This window comes from Bidens hawaiensis, unplaced genomic scaffold, assembly GCF_021521415.1.
Source record: "Bidens hawaiensis isolate Kalapana, Puna unplaced genomic scaffold, B.hawaiensis_p1.1 tig00419617_1, whole genome shotgun sequence".
Lineage (NCBI taxonomy): Eukaryota > Viridiplantae > Streptophyta > Magnoliopsida > Asterales > Asteraceae > Bidens > Bidens hawaiensis.
In genome coordinates this window covers 21,695-39,022 of record NW_027504913.1, presented here as the reverse complement: position 1 = coordinate 39,022, position 17,328 = coordinate 21,695, and the positions used below count along the sequence as shown (strand labels likewise).

Genomic DNA, 17,328 nt, shown 5'->3' with positions numbered 1-17,328 from the left:
AAAGTATTTACAAGTTTCGTGTTTTTATCTCAAACAATAATTATATAAGTGGATTAAAACTAATGGATTACACACCTAACACTTTATAAACTATTTTTAACGAATTAAATTATTTTAATACCATTAAATTTGTAGTTTATAAGAGAACTTTAATATTTATGGAATACGGATTTTAAGGGTACAAGTTTTATCTCCAAAACGATTGCGTTTGTATATTATAAAGGTTTACAATGCAATAATAATATTATATTAACGGGTTAAGTTAACGAGCTAATAATTTAAAGTAACGAAAACATAAATTAGTTTTAAATCGGTATAACGAAATGTATTATTATGAAACTAACTTAACGGTTTTAATGATTAAGAAAGTTGGTTTTTAGATGGGAAAAATGAAATATAATTTTTATTTAATTTCAAATGATCTTTATGATTTTATTAGGATTTAAAAAAAAAGATTTAAGAGAGAGTAATAAATATATTAAAAAAAAGTTATCAAAAATAAATAAAGGGTTGACTAGGGTTTCGAACCCGGGTCTAAGTGTTATCACACCATAGAGTTAACCAGTTGGACTAGATGATATATTCGTTTAAAGTATGGTTTTTATTAAATATATTAATTTATTCAAATTAAACATTATCAATATATATTAATAACAAAGAAAACAGACCCTGGGTTTCAAACCCGGGTCTGACCGTCTACACGTGTGAGCATTAACCACTGGACCAAGATAACATTCAGCTTATATTACGAAAACGATTAATCATAAAGAAACATCCCAGTTCATCTTCAAGGTTAAAACCCTAGGTTTTTGATTCTCTGATTTGGTTCCATGTTCGATTAAATTATGTTAGGGGTTTGATTAATCTATTAATCGCAAATTATAAGCATATATGTATTACCTCTAATGATGCCGGAATGAAGGAGAATGAACCTGGCCGGAAAAACGAGCTTGGACGGATCAATTAAGCAATATAAAGTGTATATTAGTGAGTTTTGATGTGAGGGACGAGTTTAGAAGAAGGTAGAGGTCCTATTTATACTAACAATTTGGTCGTATGTTGTTCAATGCTCGTTAATGATATGTCCCGTAATTTCCGGCGAGGTTAACGGAATTATTACCGTGATTAGGACGATATAATAAAATTAGAAGGTTTATTAACGTTTAATATAATGGTATAAGGTCGTTATATCGATTATACGGTCAAAAGGACGGGGAATAAGGCGAGATTTATGGTGGCCAGAATTTACCGCCGCCGGTGGTCTTGATCGGAAAAACGGGAATGAAAAAGGGGGGTAGGGGCTGGGTATATTTATTTAATATTATAATTTAAGTTTAATTTACATTTTGACCCCTTGACTTTCAAGTTATATTAAAACAAGTTTAAAATATAAAGTACCAATTAAACCTTGAACTTTCAAATCGTATTAAAACTTAATTTAAATTTACACTACGAATTACACTCTTACTTCTGGATATTTCTGCGTTAACACCTATAGATTGCAATTTGCTTGAATCCTTAAACTTTAAATCCCGGAGTATCATTTATTAAATAAAATGAATAGAATACGAATGAACGATAAACAGAAATCATCGTGAATATTATATTAACAGTAAACGACGATACGAATACATTGAAACGTCAAAACTGAGTTAAAAAGTGCAAATTTAAATTCAAATAGACGCTAACGAATATCACATGAAACGAAAACCGAAAATATATTTATAAACAAAAACCGAAAATTCGAAATGGGTCGGGTTTTCGGGTTTGAAAAGTAACGAATGTTACAGTTTTTGCTAACTTACTTTTATAAGCATTCACATCAAATAACTTGCAGCAAAAACAAAACACTCTATCTAACTGTTTTGACTAAAGCAGCCATTTTCTTCAACATGTTTCCGCATTTTCCGTCTTTTGCATATAAAAAAAAGGATTAAAGTTTCTAGAGTATTCATCTTTTGGAAAATCATAATCATAAACTTTTAATGGTCCTTTTCTACAAGTAACTGTCTTAACTTAGTGTTAATATTAGTCCATTGACTTGGATCATCAAAATTTATAGGTTCAATGTTATTATTTTCATCAGCATTTATAGGTTTCCATCATTATTATTTTCATCAATGTTTATGGATTCAGTGTTATGAGGCTGATCTTCTTCTACATTGAGAGGTTCATCACTACTTAAATTATTTGCATTACCATTTGAAGGTTCATCACAATTTACATGTTCATTATTTTTTATCTTTAATTGTTACATATTTTAGCAAAGAATCTTTAAGTGATTTCTTTTCAGCTTCTTTTTCCTGTTTCTTCAACCTTATAGAATGACTTGATTCAAACTTTTGAATTCTATTTGACATTATAAATCTAAGTATCTAATATAAATAATCTAAAATTCAAAGTACCAGCAAATAGCAAGAAATTCACAGGAGGTCTAAGTAGCAAAAATTAGGAACATAAATCACAATACACAAATTATAAACAAATTTAAAATAGAAATTAGTAGGCAGTATCCAGTAGCAGCGTACCTTTAAGGGTTAGCACCAGTCAAGCCTTAGCACCAAGTAAATCAAATTAAGAATTGGGGCTTCCTGCTTCAGATCACACATTCGAATCAGTGCTTCCACCTTAATGATTTCAGGTTTTAAGAATCAAAATCAAGCCTTAGAATTAATGAATTTCATATTCAAGTGCTCAAAATAAATCTTACAATTGATCTGGGGTAGGGGGAATATGGAGAATTCTTCATCTTTAATATTCAACAACACAACGGACACAATTATGAAACTAGAACGCTAGAGGCTTGGAACTTGTAATCTACCGCCGGTCGCTTCAGTTTCTTGCAGCCCTAGCTTCTGCGTTCTGTCCGTTGTTCGTCCTTATTTTTTTTACCCTAACAAGCACTATGGGTGTATATATCAAAAGGAATTGGGATTTCATTCTAATTTGTTGCCTATTTTTAACACATATATTATATACATGCTACAATCTTTGGAGGCCTAATAAAGTTGGAGGCCCAAGGAGATGGCCTGACTTGGCTAGCTCATGGGCCGGGCCTGATTAAAAGGATGATCCGCGTCGTTGTTTTTACAATTTTTTACATCATTTGATTTCATCATGTCAAATGAGCAAGAAGACGCTGAGTATAACAAGATGTGCGAGAAGCACCAACACTTGATAGAAACACTAGCTGAAGGTAAAGGATGGTGGACACAACACCTGCATAACTACAATGGCTTCTGGTTAAACCTTTTGATCCTCAAAACCAACCTGCTTCTAGATACCCATTTCAAATCTCAACCCACCGACATCGTCTTGGCCTCCTTCATGAAGACCGGCACCACCTGGCTCAAAGCCCTCATGTTCTCTACCCTACACCGTGACCGCTACAGCTTCTCTGACCATCATCTGCGCAAACACAGCCCACAAGGCGTCTTTCCGACACTCGACCGTGAATCCTACCCTATTACGGACTTCACTAGCTTCTCCCCGCTCCTAGACTTTTTTCTACCCATTTTGCTCGCACTCTGTTGCCAGCTTCAGCTTGCATGAGTGGTTGCAAGTTCGTCTATGTCTGGAGGGACCCAAAAGACGTGTTCATTTCCATGTGGCATTTCATGAGCAAACTTATACCCAATGATCTGCCTCCCCTTTCTTTGGATGAAGCGTTTGAGCTTTTCTGCCTTGGGTGTCGGACTACGGGCCATTCTGGGAACATGTTCTGTCATACTGGAGAGCTAGTTTGGAATGTCCGGACAAGGTTCTGTTCTTGAAGTATGAGGAGATGAGGAAACAGCCGGAGGAGGTGGTGAGGAAGTTGGCTGATTTCATGGGGAAGCCGATAACCGCAGAGGAAGAGGAGGAAGGGGTGGTAGTGAGGGAGATAGTTAACTTGTGTAGCTTTGAGAATTTGAGTAATCTTGAGATGATCAAGACGGGTGTCGAAAAGTTTGGCAAGATAGGGGAGATGGAGAATCGAGTTTTCTTCAGAAAAGGAGAGACCGGAGATTGGAAAAACTATTTGAGTGAGGAGATGAAAGAACGTATTGATGGAATCACTGCTGAGAAGTTTAAAGGTTCGGGTTTGATCTTTGATGCATCAGTTTGAGCTCATCAATGCTGAAAGTAATATATACTAAGAGTGTGTGTCTTTGGTTTACTTGGTTATTTGCTAATTTGCAGCTTGTTTCCTTTTCTATTTTATTGTTTATGCCAACATTATTTGTAATTCAATTTGGAAGCATATGATCACATTCTTGTAATTCATTGTTTGTTTAATGTGTTCTTATGCCAACATTCAGTACTGCATAAATTTGCGAATTGTTGTGAGCAAATTAGTTAAAAGTTAGGACCGTCGCTAGGCGTTTCGTTAGTTAAGACCGCTATTTGTCAATAGACAATATCGTAAGATTATTTAAATCTAATTTTTGCTGTTTAAAATTTACGAGAAATTAATCCTACATCATTTAGGGTATGTTTGATACGGGGTAATGGAATAGATCAGGGAATGGAATGGAATGGACGTGGTAATGGAATGGAGAAAGGAATGAAATGGGTCATTGTCATGTTTGGTTACCATGTAAGAATGGAATGATTAATCACTTTATCATTATTAATATTTTTATTAGTAATAATAATAAAAAATAAATAAATAATATTAATAATAAATGAATATTCATAATAAGTATTTTTAGGACCTCGTGCTGCAACGAGATCGTTAAACTGTATATGCGTTGTGAAATGTTAACTCATTTAATTTAAAAATAAAATATATTGATTATATAGTAATAGTTCTAATATAATAATAGTTATATTATAATATACAAAACGATAATAATAATAATAATAATAATAATAATAATAATAATAATAATAATAATTTTATATTAGTAATAATAATGTTGACTTTTTGACATTTTCATTCCTTGAAGGAATGAAAACAAAATACCCATACCCAAAGGAATGAAAATCCTAAAAATGGAAGGAGTTTCATTCCATTTGGAATGATCCATTCCATTCATGCATGATAACCAAACATGTTTTTTTCCATTCCTTTGGAATGGCTTATTACATTCCACCTTCCATTCCTCCATAACACATACTATCTTATTGTATTGCTTAGTTAAGTTCGATAATGCATGTTAATTGGAATTTCCTTTGGTTTGCGCAACGAACAACATCCTAAATCGTGTAATAGGTACTCCCTCATGTGGTCGAGGGTTTAAATCTGGCATGCGGTAGGCAGGTTAAGTGAATTTAGGAGTAGTTTAACCGTTAAATAAAACAACATCATAAATCTAAAAAGGCATGCATTCATCTCAAAATGATTTGTGTGCTTATTTTATTTCTTTGTCGATATTCATCTACATTGTTAATGCAGGTTGTGGACAAGATGGATAGTAAATTGCAAATAGGTGATACGTAAAACACGCCCACCATCGATTTAACAAACTTCTTAAAAAAACTACACCGAAACTATAAAAATGTGTAAAAACTGATATTGAGCATTAAGAGAATTGAACGTAAATTGTATTTCTTTTTTTCTTTTTATGATATAACAGGGAATCAAGCTACAATATAAAGACATTACAAAGCAAAAATATGGAAATATAAAAGCTGTCAATGGGCTGTGATTGTGGAGGACAAATAGTTGTTTAGGCCCTTTATTTTAGGAGATGATGCATGCTCATAATAAGTTGATTCCTTGATTACTAATCAAATATATTTTACTATTTAACACTCCCCCTCAAGTTGAATAGTGGGATCTCCAAAATTCAACTTGGCTAAACACTTGTTGAAAGCTTTTTCGTTAACGGCTTTTGTTAGTATGTCGGATAGCTGGTCTTTAGATCGAACAAATTGAAACTTTATGATTTCTGCTTCTAGTTTTTCTTTAATGAAGTTCCTGTCTACTTCCACTTGCTTTGTTCGATTATGTTGTACTGGATTTTCTGAAATCTGAATGGCTGCTTTATTATCGCATATAATACTGCTAGTTTCTTTTGAGAAGAGACCAATTTCTGTCAGGAGTCTTCGTATCCATAAAGTTTCCTTTACCCCCTGTTTTATTCTTCTGAATTCAGCTTCGGCACTTGAAAGAGCAGCCACTTTTTGTTGTTTGCTTCTCCAAGTAACTAAATTTCCACCGACCAAAGTGAAGTAACCCGATGTTGATCTTCGATTTCTCTTGTCTCCTGCCCAGTCTGCATCGGTATATAATTGGGTTTTTAAATGCCCATTTGATTTAAAAAGAACTCTGTGACCAGCCGTTCCTTTAAGATATCTAGTAATTTCTTCGAACTGCTTCCATATGGGAAGTTTGAGGTTGGTGCATGAATCGACTAACCACCCCTACAGCATAGGCTATATCTGGACGAGTGTGTGAGAGATATATCAATTTCCCCACAATTCGTTGGTATCTTCCTTTGTCAGCTAGTTCAGCTCCTTCTTCCATATAAAGTTTTTGATTTGCTATCATGAGAGTTTCTGCGGGTTTGCAGTCGATCATCCCTGTTTCAGCTAATCAGTCTAAGATATATTTTTTTTTGACAAATAAAAATTCCTTGTTTTGACCTTAGCACCTCTATCCCAAGGAAGTACTTAAGTCTACCCAAATCCTTCATCTCAAATTCAATAAACAAGTTTCCCTTTAGCCTTTTCATTTCTTCTTCGTCATTTCCTGTAATTATCATATCATCAACATAAATAATTAAGCAGGTTATGAGGTTACCTCTCTGTTTAAGGAACAAAGTGTGATCTGAGTTGCTTTGTTTGAAACCATATTTTTTCATGGCTAGGGTGAATCTCCCAAACCAGGCATGAGGGGATTGTTTTAATCCATATAGGGATTTTTTTAGACGACACACTTCTCCTTTTTTAAAGTTTCCCGTGAACCCAAGTGGAGCCTCCATGTAAACTTCTTCCTTTAATTCTCCATGTAGGAAGGCATTTTTAACATCAAATTGATGAAGTGGCCATCCTTTATTTGCAGCTATAGAAAATAGAACTCTGATTGTGTTAATCTTAGCAACCGGAGAGAAAGTTTCAGAATAGTCGATACTATATGTTTGAGTATAGCCTTTAGCGACTAATCGAGCTTTATATCTTTCAACTGTACCGTTTGGTTTATGTTTCACTGTGAAGACCCAACGACATCCCACTGGTTTTTTTTCTGATGGAAGAACACATTTTTCCCTTATGTCATTTTCAATCAAAGCTTCCATCTCTATTTTCATTGCATCTTCCTAGTTCTTTATCTTTAACGCTTGTTCTACATTGGTTGGAACGTTTTCTGAACAGATAGAAGAGACAAAGGCCTTCGCTTCGTCGGAGAGATTTCCATTGGCTATATTGGCCATAGGATACCTAGATTTTTGTGATTCTTTTTGTGAAAAGTATCGTTTGGGAGGGATTCCTCTATTTGCTCTTGGTGGTAGCACATACTCTCTTGGTGTTTCTTCTTGTGTTGGTTGTTCCTGGAAAGGTTCAGCCTGTTCTGTGGCATTATGATTGGAAATAATAGTATCCTCAACAAACTCAGTATAATAATGAGAATCAGAAAATTGTGAAGAGTGAGTATTACTTACCTCGGGTACCAGGTTGGGAGCCTCATTGGTGGCACTGATATTTAGGTCCTGAGTTCCATGAGTATTGATGTTTGGGTCTTTTGTTGTGGGTGACTCGTTCTGGGTACTGTGATTGTTCTCCGTTGAGACAAGTGAAACATACTTCAACCAACTTAGTGTGTCAAGACATTCCTTCTCCCCCTAACCACTGTGTTGGGAGGTGTAATAGTATTCGGTCTCAAGAAAGTCACAGTTCATTGTGGTGAACATGTGACGTGTCTTTGGGTTATAACGTCGGTATCCCTTCTGATTAACTCCATAACTAACAAAAACACATTTTTCATCACAAGGATCAAGCTTGTTTCGATGTGCTTTTGGTATGTGGACAAAGACTATGCAACCAAAGATGCGTGGATGGAGGGTAAGAACGGAAGGAAGTTTAGTAAATTCGGATAACGTTTGTAATGGCGATTTAATTTTAGAATTTGGGTAGGAATTTGGTTGATAAGGTAAGCGGCAGTAGCAAGGGCTTCACGCCAAAAAACCTTCGGAACTTGTGATTCGATTAGAAGTAGAGGTGCACAAATCGGTTTTTTTAAAAAAACCGGTTCGGTTATTAACCGGACCGGTTTTTTTTTGCCCGGAAAAAAACCGGTTCGGTTAATAACCGGACCGGTTAATAACCGGTTTTTGTATCTGAAAACCCTAACCGGTCTAACTGGTTAGGACCGGTTTAGAAACCTGTTAGAACCGGTTAATAAACCGGTTTTTTTATTAACCGGTTTTTTAATAACCGGTTTTTAGGTTAACCGGTTTTTTTTTTTTTTTTTTTTTTAAATAACCATTATTTTTTCACAGTATAAACAAACCGGTAACTACTAGGCAAACCGGTAACTACAAGGCAAAACAGACTGACTCCATTCTTTGCTTTCGTTGTTAGGGTTCTTTGCTTGGAAGATTAAAAACACATAACTTTCATTTATAGCTTTTACATTAAAAATACAAACATTAAATCGTTATCGCATATTCGTAACTCAAAAATACAAACATTAAAGAATGCTTAGACACGATTACATTAACAACTTGCTGTTTCTTACTCATTATTTGCCTCCATGTTTGCTGTTTCTTTAACTAATTTTCTTCGCTACCCGATCCCGAGCTATTCCTTAGGTAATCGTCGTACGCGGCTTCTTCATCGGTCATTGGTTGAGTGTGTCCTTGATTGACCTCGTCTTCATACAAGCCCGCCTCATACTCCATTTCCCCCTCGAGTGAGCGTTGATGTTGTGCCCTATCTAAAGAGTCCAAGTAATCCTTGTAGCAAATCGACATCTCTACACCTGGTGGAGTGAGTCGAGTCCTCCTAATCGATATAACCCTGCCAGAAACAGAAAAAGCAGACTCCGAAGCTACCGTGGAAGCTTGGACCGTTAGTAAATCTTTGGCCATGGCGGCGAGGATCGGAAACTCATCCTCCTTACCTCTCCACCAAGCCAGCAAATCAAGACTTCTAAATTCATCCGGAGTCATGTGTTTCACAAAGTTGGTACCACCATACCTTCCAAGTTCACTGCTTGGGGTGTTTACCTTTTGACGTTTACCGGCGTCTTCCCAAATCATGTAGTAGATCCCCATTTCAAGGTCGGTTTGGGATTGGGATTGGGCAACAGCTCTTAACGAGTCATGAATTTGGGAAGACGACCCGTATTTTGTAAGGTAAACATCATACATGTTTGACAAGGTGGTGTTGAAAGCATTCTTTAAAGTTTGGTTATAATAGGGGTTTTGATCGTCGTTTAACTCTAGCTCATCACAAATTTTTTCTATTAAAGCTTCAACACCACCAACATTGATGCAAGGGTTTAACGCAGCAGCACATGTCAAAACAGCGGGTAGTTCTTGAAAATATTTTCTAAATTTTTCTTTCATTTTTACACCCATATCAAAATAAGGTGCACCCCTACAATGAAGTTCACTCAACTTTGTGCACATGACAGCAATTTTTGGTAAAGCAATGGGGCTTGTTGGATAGTAAACCCCGGATAAACTAGTTGTGCAAGATTTAAAAATTTGAAGGACCTCCGTAATGATCTCAATCAATAACCAGTTTCTAGGATCGTACGGTGCACATTTACCCCTACTTGACAAAATTTGATGAAACGCAATTAATGATTCTTTTTGTTGGATGGCTTTCTCAAACATATCACAAGTCGAGTTCCATCTTGTTGGACAATCCCAATTTGGCCCCAACCATTGACAATTAGCTTCTACACAAAATTTTTTGTATCTTGAAAATGTTTTATTGTTGCTAAAAACATCTCGTAACATTCTTTTAAAATTGTTTCTTTGCGTTTCGATCACGTTTAACCCATCTTGCACGGCCAAGTTGATAATATGTGCAATGCATCGGCTATGAAAAAACGCTCCATCACAAATAGGTTTATACTTTAATTTTAAATGGCCAACCGCGGCCGTATTGTTGGACGCGTTATCAAACAAAATTGAAAAGATTTTATGTTCAATCTTGTATTGTCGAATGACTTTATCTAAGAGTTTAAAAATATTTCTACCCGTGTGCGGGTAATCAAACAATTGAAACGCAACGGTTCGTTTCATCATTTGCCACGACTCGGGGTCAACCCAATGAGCCGTCACACAAATGTATGAGTCGGGCGAACCATTAGGTACCGACCACACATCCGTTGTTAAGTTTACACCAGTTTGTAAGTTTGAAAAGTATGAAATTAGTTCGGATTTAGCGTTTTTCCATGCTTTAAGACAATCTCTTCTAAGGGTCGAACGACTTACGTGTTGGTAGCGTGGTTGAACATACTTTTGCATCATCTCCGTGAATTGAGGGTTGTCGAAGTGGTTGAAAGGAAGTGTTTGTTGAATCACAAAGTTTGAAAACTTTTGACGTACCGCTTCATGGTCGTACGTAAACACCGTTCCTTGATTCGTCATCTCCGGCTGCGAACTACTTCCCGATTCGTCCTTCAAGGCCTTGCAAAAGGGCCTTTGTACATGCGCTTTTAAAGTGGAGTTTGCATCTTTGCCATAAAACTTCAAACAATGTTTGCATCGAGCTTTTTGGCTACCGTTAGACATTTCGCATAGGTCGAAATGTTGCCAAACATCTTGGTTTCGTTTCGTGGGGATGACCCGAACGACCGTTTCTCCCGTGTTCGAGGCACCCGTGTTGACGGATGAAGCAGCACTTTGGGAGGCCATGATAATCGACTACGAAATAAGAGCGTATGGAGTGGTAATGTGGTATAATTGAGCGTGAGATAACAAAATAATCGTGTATGAAATAAACGTTTAGAGCGTTTGGAGTTGTATAATCGAGTGTGATCTAACCAATACCCAACCTAAACTATATATAGATGTTTGTGGGGGTAAAATGGCAAAAAAAAAAACGGTCAAAAAAAAAACGGCTATATAGCCGTTATACAACGGAAAAAAACCGGTTTTTCCACAACGGTCAAAAACCGGTTTATAAAAAAACCGGTTAACCGGTTTTTTTATAACCGGTTATTAAAAAAAACCGGTTTTTTTTTAAAACCGGTTCGTTAACCGGTTTTGGCTCTAAAACGTGTAACCGAAATACAAACCGGCGGTTTGTAAACCGGTCAAACCGGTTTCTAAAAAACCGGTTTTCTTAAAAACCGGTTTCCGGTTTAAACCGGCAAACCGGTTCCCGGACCGGTTTTTTTGACCACCTCTAATTAGAAGTGCCCGAGTTATTTCTAATAAAATATGGTTTTTTTCGCTCAGCTACACCATTTTGCTCCGGATTATGTGGGCAGGTAGTTCGGTGAATTATTCCTTTGGTTTGAAAGAATTATTTCATAGGGGTGTTAACAAATTCTCCTCTATTATTAGATCGAAAAAATTGAATGTTTTTTTGAAATTGAGTTTGAATCATTGCATAGAATATGGTGAATTTATCAAGGACTTCAAGTTTGTTTTTCAAGAAATAAACCCACGTCATCCGAGTGCAATCATCTACAAACATTGCGAAGTAACGAAAGTCTTGCCCTCCAATGATTGGAGCAGGACCCCATACATTAGAGTGGATTAATGAAAAAGGTGAATCCACCCTTGTGTTAGTTGGTTTAAAGGTTTTTCTGTGGCTTTTAGCTAAAACACACGTTTCACAATGTGACGTACAATTGGAAGGAGATAATTTAGGAAACAAAATATGTAAATAACCCGTAGACGGATGTCCCAATCTTCTATGCCATAGCCATGCTTCTCGTTCGTTTGTTCCATGAGCTAACATCACAGTACCGCTTTGAGTCACCTCGTCCACATAATACAGCCCTTGTCTTTCAGTGCCACACCCAATGATCGCTCCCGTCCTGATATCTTGTAAGATACAAAACGTTGGTTGCATAAGTACTGATCAATTTAGTTCTTTTGTTACGTGGCTTATTGACAAAAGCTTATGGGATAGAGAAGGAACATAAAGACAATTAGAAAGTCTTAGAGTTGGGAAATCTCGATGGTTCCCCCTTTTTTTTACATTCATTCTTCCACCATTCGCAGTTTGTATATACATTTTCTTAGGTTTAGATAAATCAACAAGATCAGATAGTTCGTAGGTCATAGTATCCGTAGCCCCACAATCGAATATCCATGACTTATCTTGTTTTTTGTTATAGATTTGAGCAACGTTTGCCCTTCCTTCAAATTTTGGATTGTTTTTGAAATTTTAAAACTCTTCTTTATATAAAAAACAAATGAGGTGATTTTAGATTCATTAATTTCCGAAAGGTTAAAATTGAAATTCTGATAAATAGGGTTAGAAGAGGGGTCCTCCATTTTCTGCCGCAAATTCACCGAAACCACTGCCTGCCGCCATCGCCACTACCTTGATTTTCGCCAGAGGTTGAAGTAGCTTTCCCTTTTTCTGGTGGTCTTGCCCCCTTTCTTGTGACCATCAGTCCTCTATTCTAGGTACCCAACGATTCTAAAACATTGTTCTTTAGTATGTTTTGTCATACCACAGTGGGTGCACTTCAGGTGAGATTTATCTTCTTTGATTGGCCCATTCTTCTTACCTGACCGGCGAATCCACCAGACCCATCTTCTTTGATTCCCTTTAGTCAAGAACCCTGACCCATCTGAATCGGTGGCTACTAACCCTGCTGCGATGCCTTGTGTATCACTAGGAACCATCCCCAGAATGGCCTGGTGAGCGGCTTCTTTTCGGACAGCAGCATAAGCCGCCTCTGCGGATGGAAAAAGATCCCACCGGATTAATTCTCGTTTTATCGGATCATATTTCCGGTCTAAGGCATTCAAAAATTGAAAAAGTTTATGTTCTGACCTGATTTTTGTATATGCTGTGATTCTTCTGGACATTTCATAGGGTTGGGATCAATTCTTTCGATTTCTCCCCATATCCCCTGTAATGAAATCCAGAATGTTTCAAGTGATAGTGCCTTTTTGTTTAATCTCATTAGCTTTGACATGGAGATTAAACGCTTGTAGTTTATCTTTTCCACTGCTGTAAGTAACCGCCAAGGCATCCCAAAGCGATTTCGCTGTGGGAAACTCGGTTAGGTTGCCGGCAATTTCTGGTTCTATATTTTGTATGAGCCATGAAATCACGACCAAATCGTCTGGTTCCCACTGCTTTGAACTTCCATCATTCCGATTTGGAGGATTTGAGGTCAACTGGTTTAATAGGGCTTTTGACTTTCCGCCTATAGCGACTCGAATCATTCGGGTCCATAGAGCGTAGTTTTGGTTATTGAGTTTGAGGTTTATTTGAAAAGTTGGGATTGATAAGTGATGGGCAGCTTAGGTTTGAAAAAAAACTTAACACTGCTTTGATACCATGATATTGAGCATTAAGAGAATTGAACTTAAATTGTATTTCTTTTTTTCTGATGATATAAACAGGGAATCAAGCTACAATATAAAGACTTTACAAAGCATAAATATGGAAATATAAAAGCTGTCAATGGGCTGTGATTGTGGAGGACAAACAGTTGTTTAGACCCTTTATTTTGGGAGATGATGCATGCTCATAATAAGTTGATCCCTTGATTACTAATCAAATATATTTTACTATTTAACAAAAACTATACACCAAAAATACATTACCATATAATTGATTGAAAATATGTAACAGATTTATCCCATTGGGATGATTCTTAAAGTGACTTCTAAATGGTTAGATCATGAAATGCAAAGGGCTAAGTGCCGTCTACATATTCTTTTATTATTATGCCTTATGCTTTTGATTGGATGATCTTCTAAACTAACCCACTGAATGGTCATACACATTCGATGCCTCAGCAGGACCCGTGGTAATGAATGACGCCATCAATACTCTTCACCCAACCTGCTTGCCACCACTTGGTGGTAATGAATGACGCCGTCAATACTTTGTGTTGCCAACAAGACTGTCTTAAAAACCACAGTTATGAAGGTCGATTTTCAGGATAAACTTGTTCTGTTTTAGGAATTTTTGGGGATTTTGTTGTTTTTTCTTGTATTATTTATGTTTCGTTCTATATTTTATTAACTATGAAATGAAAGATGTTTAGTATATTTAACCGTTCAGTTTTATAATATTTGCTACAATGTATGAATGTTTGTAACGGTTTATTTGTAAATATGATCGTTTCATTATGCTAAAACTGTTAACCGATTTAAAATGCTTGTTCAAAACCGGTGCATAAACTTTTTGTTCATTAACAACGCTTATTGCTTTCTAATTTACAATGAATTTGGAGAATTCTTCATTTAAAACGGTTCTTCACATTTTATTCCAACGGTTGAACTCCTCAATACTTTAAATACTCGTTAAAGCTTGTGTATAAACTTTTATTCAACAAACAACGCTCGTTTCCTTCTAATTTATAGCGTGTTTGAAAAATTCTTTGTTTTATAACGGTGCTTAACATTTTAAACAGCGGTTGGCCTTCACACAGTTCTAAGTTATCTTTTTGATAGGTGTTAGTAGACGTTTCTGTAGTAGTGCCCCCAACCCCCCCGCCCCAATTTGCTGCCCGTCCTTCAGTGGTGTTCCCCCTATGCTGACGAACATAAAAGCATCATCATCATCATTATCATCGTACTCACATGACGAACATAAAAGCATCATCATCATCATCATTATCATCGTACTCAGTATATCTCATCAATAGCAAAGCTATAGTAGGGTCTGAGGAGGGTAAGATATAGACAGCCTTACCTCTACCCCGTAAAAATAGAAAGGATTCTTATGAATGCATTACACATGATGAACATAAAATAACACATGATGAACATAAAATAGCATATGAGAAGAGTAAGATGTATACACCTTCCGATGCATTACACATGATGAACATAAAATAACAGTTTTAATTCGTACTGATGGATAAGGCCCAAAATGACTATCAAACAATTTAGATTGTGAAATGCAAAAGGGCAGAAGTGCCATCAAGTCCTTTTTCCCTGTAATAATCTGCGTATTCTTTTATTGTTATGCCTCTATATTTTACCGGATTATCTTTTGAGAGCAACTCAGCGATTGGTTCATACACCTTTGATGTTTGAATCAGACCTGTGGTGAAGAATGAAGCCACCGATACTCTTGGCCCGACCTTGTTTGCCACCACTTTGTGTTGTGAACTCACAAACTTGTCGTTTGTAATCAACTGTAAAATACCAATGCATTTCTATTTAGACACTATGCTTTTAACTTCTTAGAATAAATCTCATTTTCGATATATATTTGATTCTCATTAAAAGTTTTGATGAAAATCAATGAAGTGTGAAATACCAAATTTATACTATAATAGACCAATAAATAAAATGACAATGAAGCTTGAAGCTTAGAGAGAAAGAAAGATGCCTGCAGATAATCTCCGGCGTTCATTACAAGAGCCCCCGGTATAGGAGGAACATCAGTCCATTGATTTTGATAAAAGATCTTGAGGCCGCCGATATGATCTTGCAAAAGAATAGTGATAAAATCATTGTCGGTATGGTTTGGGGTACCTATCGTTAATTCGGGTTGTGGGCAAGAAGGATAATAATGCCCAAGAACAGCAAGCCCATCCGCACATCCCATGTCCAAAAGGTGATTGGGGTCAAGCCCAAGAGCCTCAGACATCAACTCGAATAAACAAACCCCAAGTTTCATCACTTGGTTCGAATAATCCAACAAAATCTCCCTACAACAATACCCAAATCAAACAAAATATAAATGTAAACTTAAGATCTTATGGTTAAATTCTTTCTTAGTTTATAAACAATGAAGGTATTTTAGTTTACTCTCGTATAAATTCATAGGACTTTTAGTTCATTTTCGCAAATAAAAATACGCTAAAAGTAAATTTATTAAGCCAATAAGATGGATAAAATCCAATCTAGAAATTAATAATGTATATTCATCCATTGACCCAAAATCATTTTGGACTCTAACTCACCTAAGCCACTAATCAGTCAGTAGAATATTGTTGAAGCTTTTTTACTTGGTCATCTATTATTAATGATATGATTTGATAATATATGGACAAATAAGCCACTTAATATAATGATATATTTATTGATTATTAATGGTATATGTAGCATATAGATCTTGCTTGAGATTGATAACTCCTAGTATTTGTATATTGCATGACCAAGAACCATATTTACTCAACTGATACCCACCTAACATGCTAATTAAGGGATTTTTATACTATAATAATTTAATAACACTCACATAGATTGATCTGGATTTTTACACTATAATAATATTAAAAAAAAATTTACTTAGGGACTTCCCACCCAGGTAAGTCCACCCCTGTCTACTTTATCATTTAATCTTTTATTGATGTGTTGTGATTTGATAGTATATTCGATGTATATAGCATATATTGATTTGATTGAAAGCCTCTAAAAAGGGTGTTCGTAGCACATAGCACGAGCGTAACTATTTTCACTTACTGAAAAACTATATGGTAAGCAACGAACTGAGAGAATGATACATCAAAACAAATCGACCCATACCTGCAAGTTGGTGGCAACTCGTGTGGTTGGGGAGGGTCAGGAACCATGGTGCAGTAGAACGAGTCGCGCCAGTTAGTCACTGGAGCACCATACAAATCAAAGTTGCTGTTATACAACCATCTTGTCTTCCCACTAAAATCCCTTGTGTACCACTGTTTCTTCACCTCCGTGTCTTGTTCATGGAAATCCATCACTCCTTTTATCATCTCATCCAAAACACTAACCGGGATTCCATGATTCACCATCTGAAAGAATCCCCAGCTCTCTAGCGCGTCCTTCACTTGCCCGATCACCTCTTTACGACGTATAGGATCTTCATTGATTCCTCCAAGGTCTATGGTTGGAAGAGTAAGTTGTGTTTGTTGGGAGTTGAAGTTTTCAGGTGACGGTATACGAAATATTCGAGGGACTTCGGTTACTCCGGAATCAACAAGTCCTTTTACGCCGGTTTTGGTTTCGTCAAACGCTGTGAGCTCCGCTTTCCGGTCATACTCCGGTTGGCCTGACTTGTCACTAAGAACCATTTTTGAAACTTTTAAGTGATGAATAAATGATCAGTTTTAATTAGTGTATGATACTTATTATAAGGATAACGTGTAGGAATTGTTTATTAGAGTAATCAAAGTTACGTTTTCTTCTAAATACAACAAGGAATAATAAAAAACATATATTATCTTTTACAAGAGCCAAAATATCGACCAGAAGTAATGGAAGTAGATAATGGACTTATCTCTAATTGTCTGTCAAGATAACGACTTTTTTT

The 17,328-nt window shown here is 36.3% G+C and overlaps 1 protein-coding gene and 1 pseudogene across 1 annotated transcript; one reads left to right on the top strand and one right to left on the bottom strand.

Moving 5' to 3' along the window:
• The first annotated feature begins 3,117 nt into the window (after positions 1 to 3,117).
• LOC143609409 (cytosolic sulfotransferase 18 pseudogene) lies at positions 3,118 to 4,108 on the top strand (annotated as a pseudogene).
• Positions 4,109 to 14,972: 10,864 nt separating this feature from the next.
• On the bottom strand, positions 14,973 to 17,091 carry LOC143609408 (1-aminocyclopropane-1-carboxylate oxidase homolog 1-like). The gene is made up of 3 exons (XM_077084166.1): positions 16,566 to 17,091; positions 15,424 to 15,745; positions 14,973 to 15,226 (listed from the first exon to the last, which is right to left on the bottom strand). Exons 1-3 carry the CDS (start codon positions 17,087 to 17,089, stop codon positions 14,975 to 14,977), a joined length of 1,098 nt encoding a protein of 365 aa, XP_076940281.1. The 5' UTR covers positions 17,090 to 17,091; the 3' UTR covers positions 14,973 to 14,974.
• Between the last annotated feature and the right edge of the window lie 237 nt (positions 17,092 to 17,328).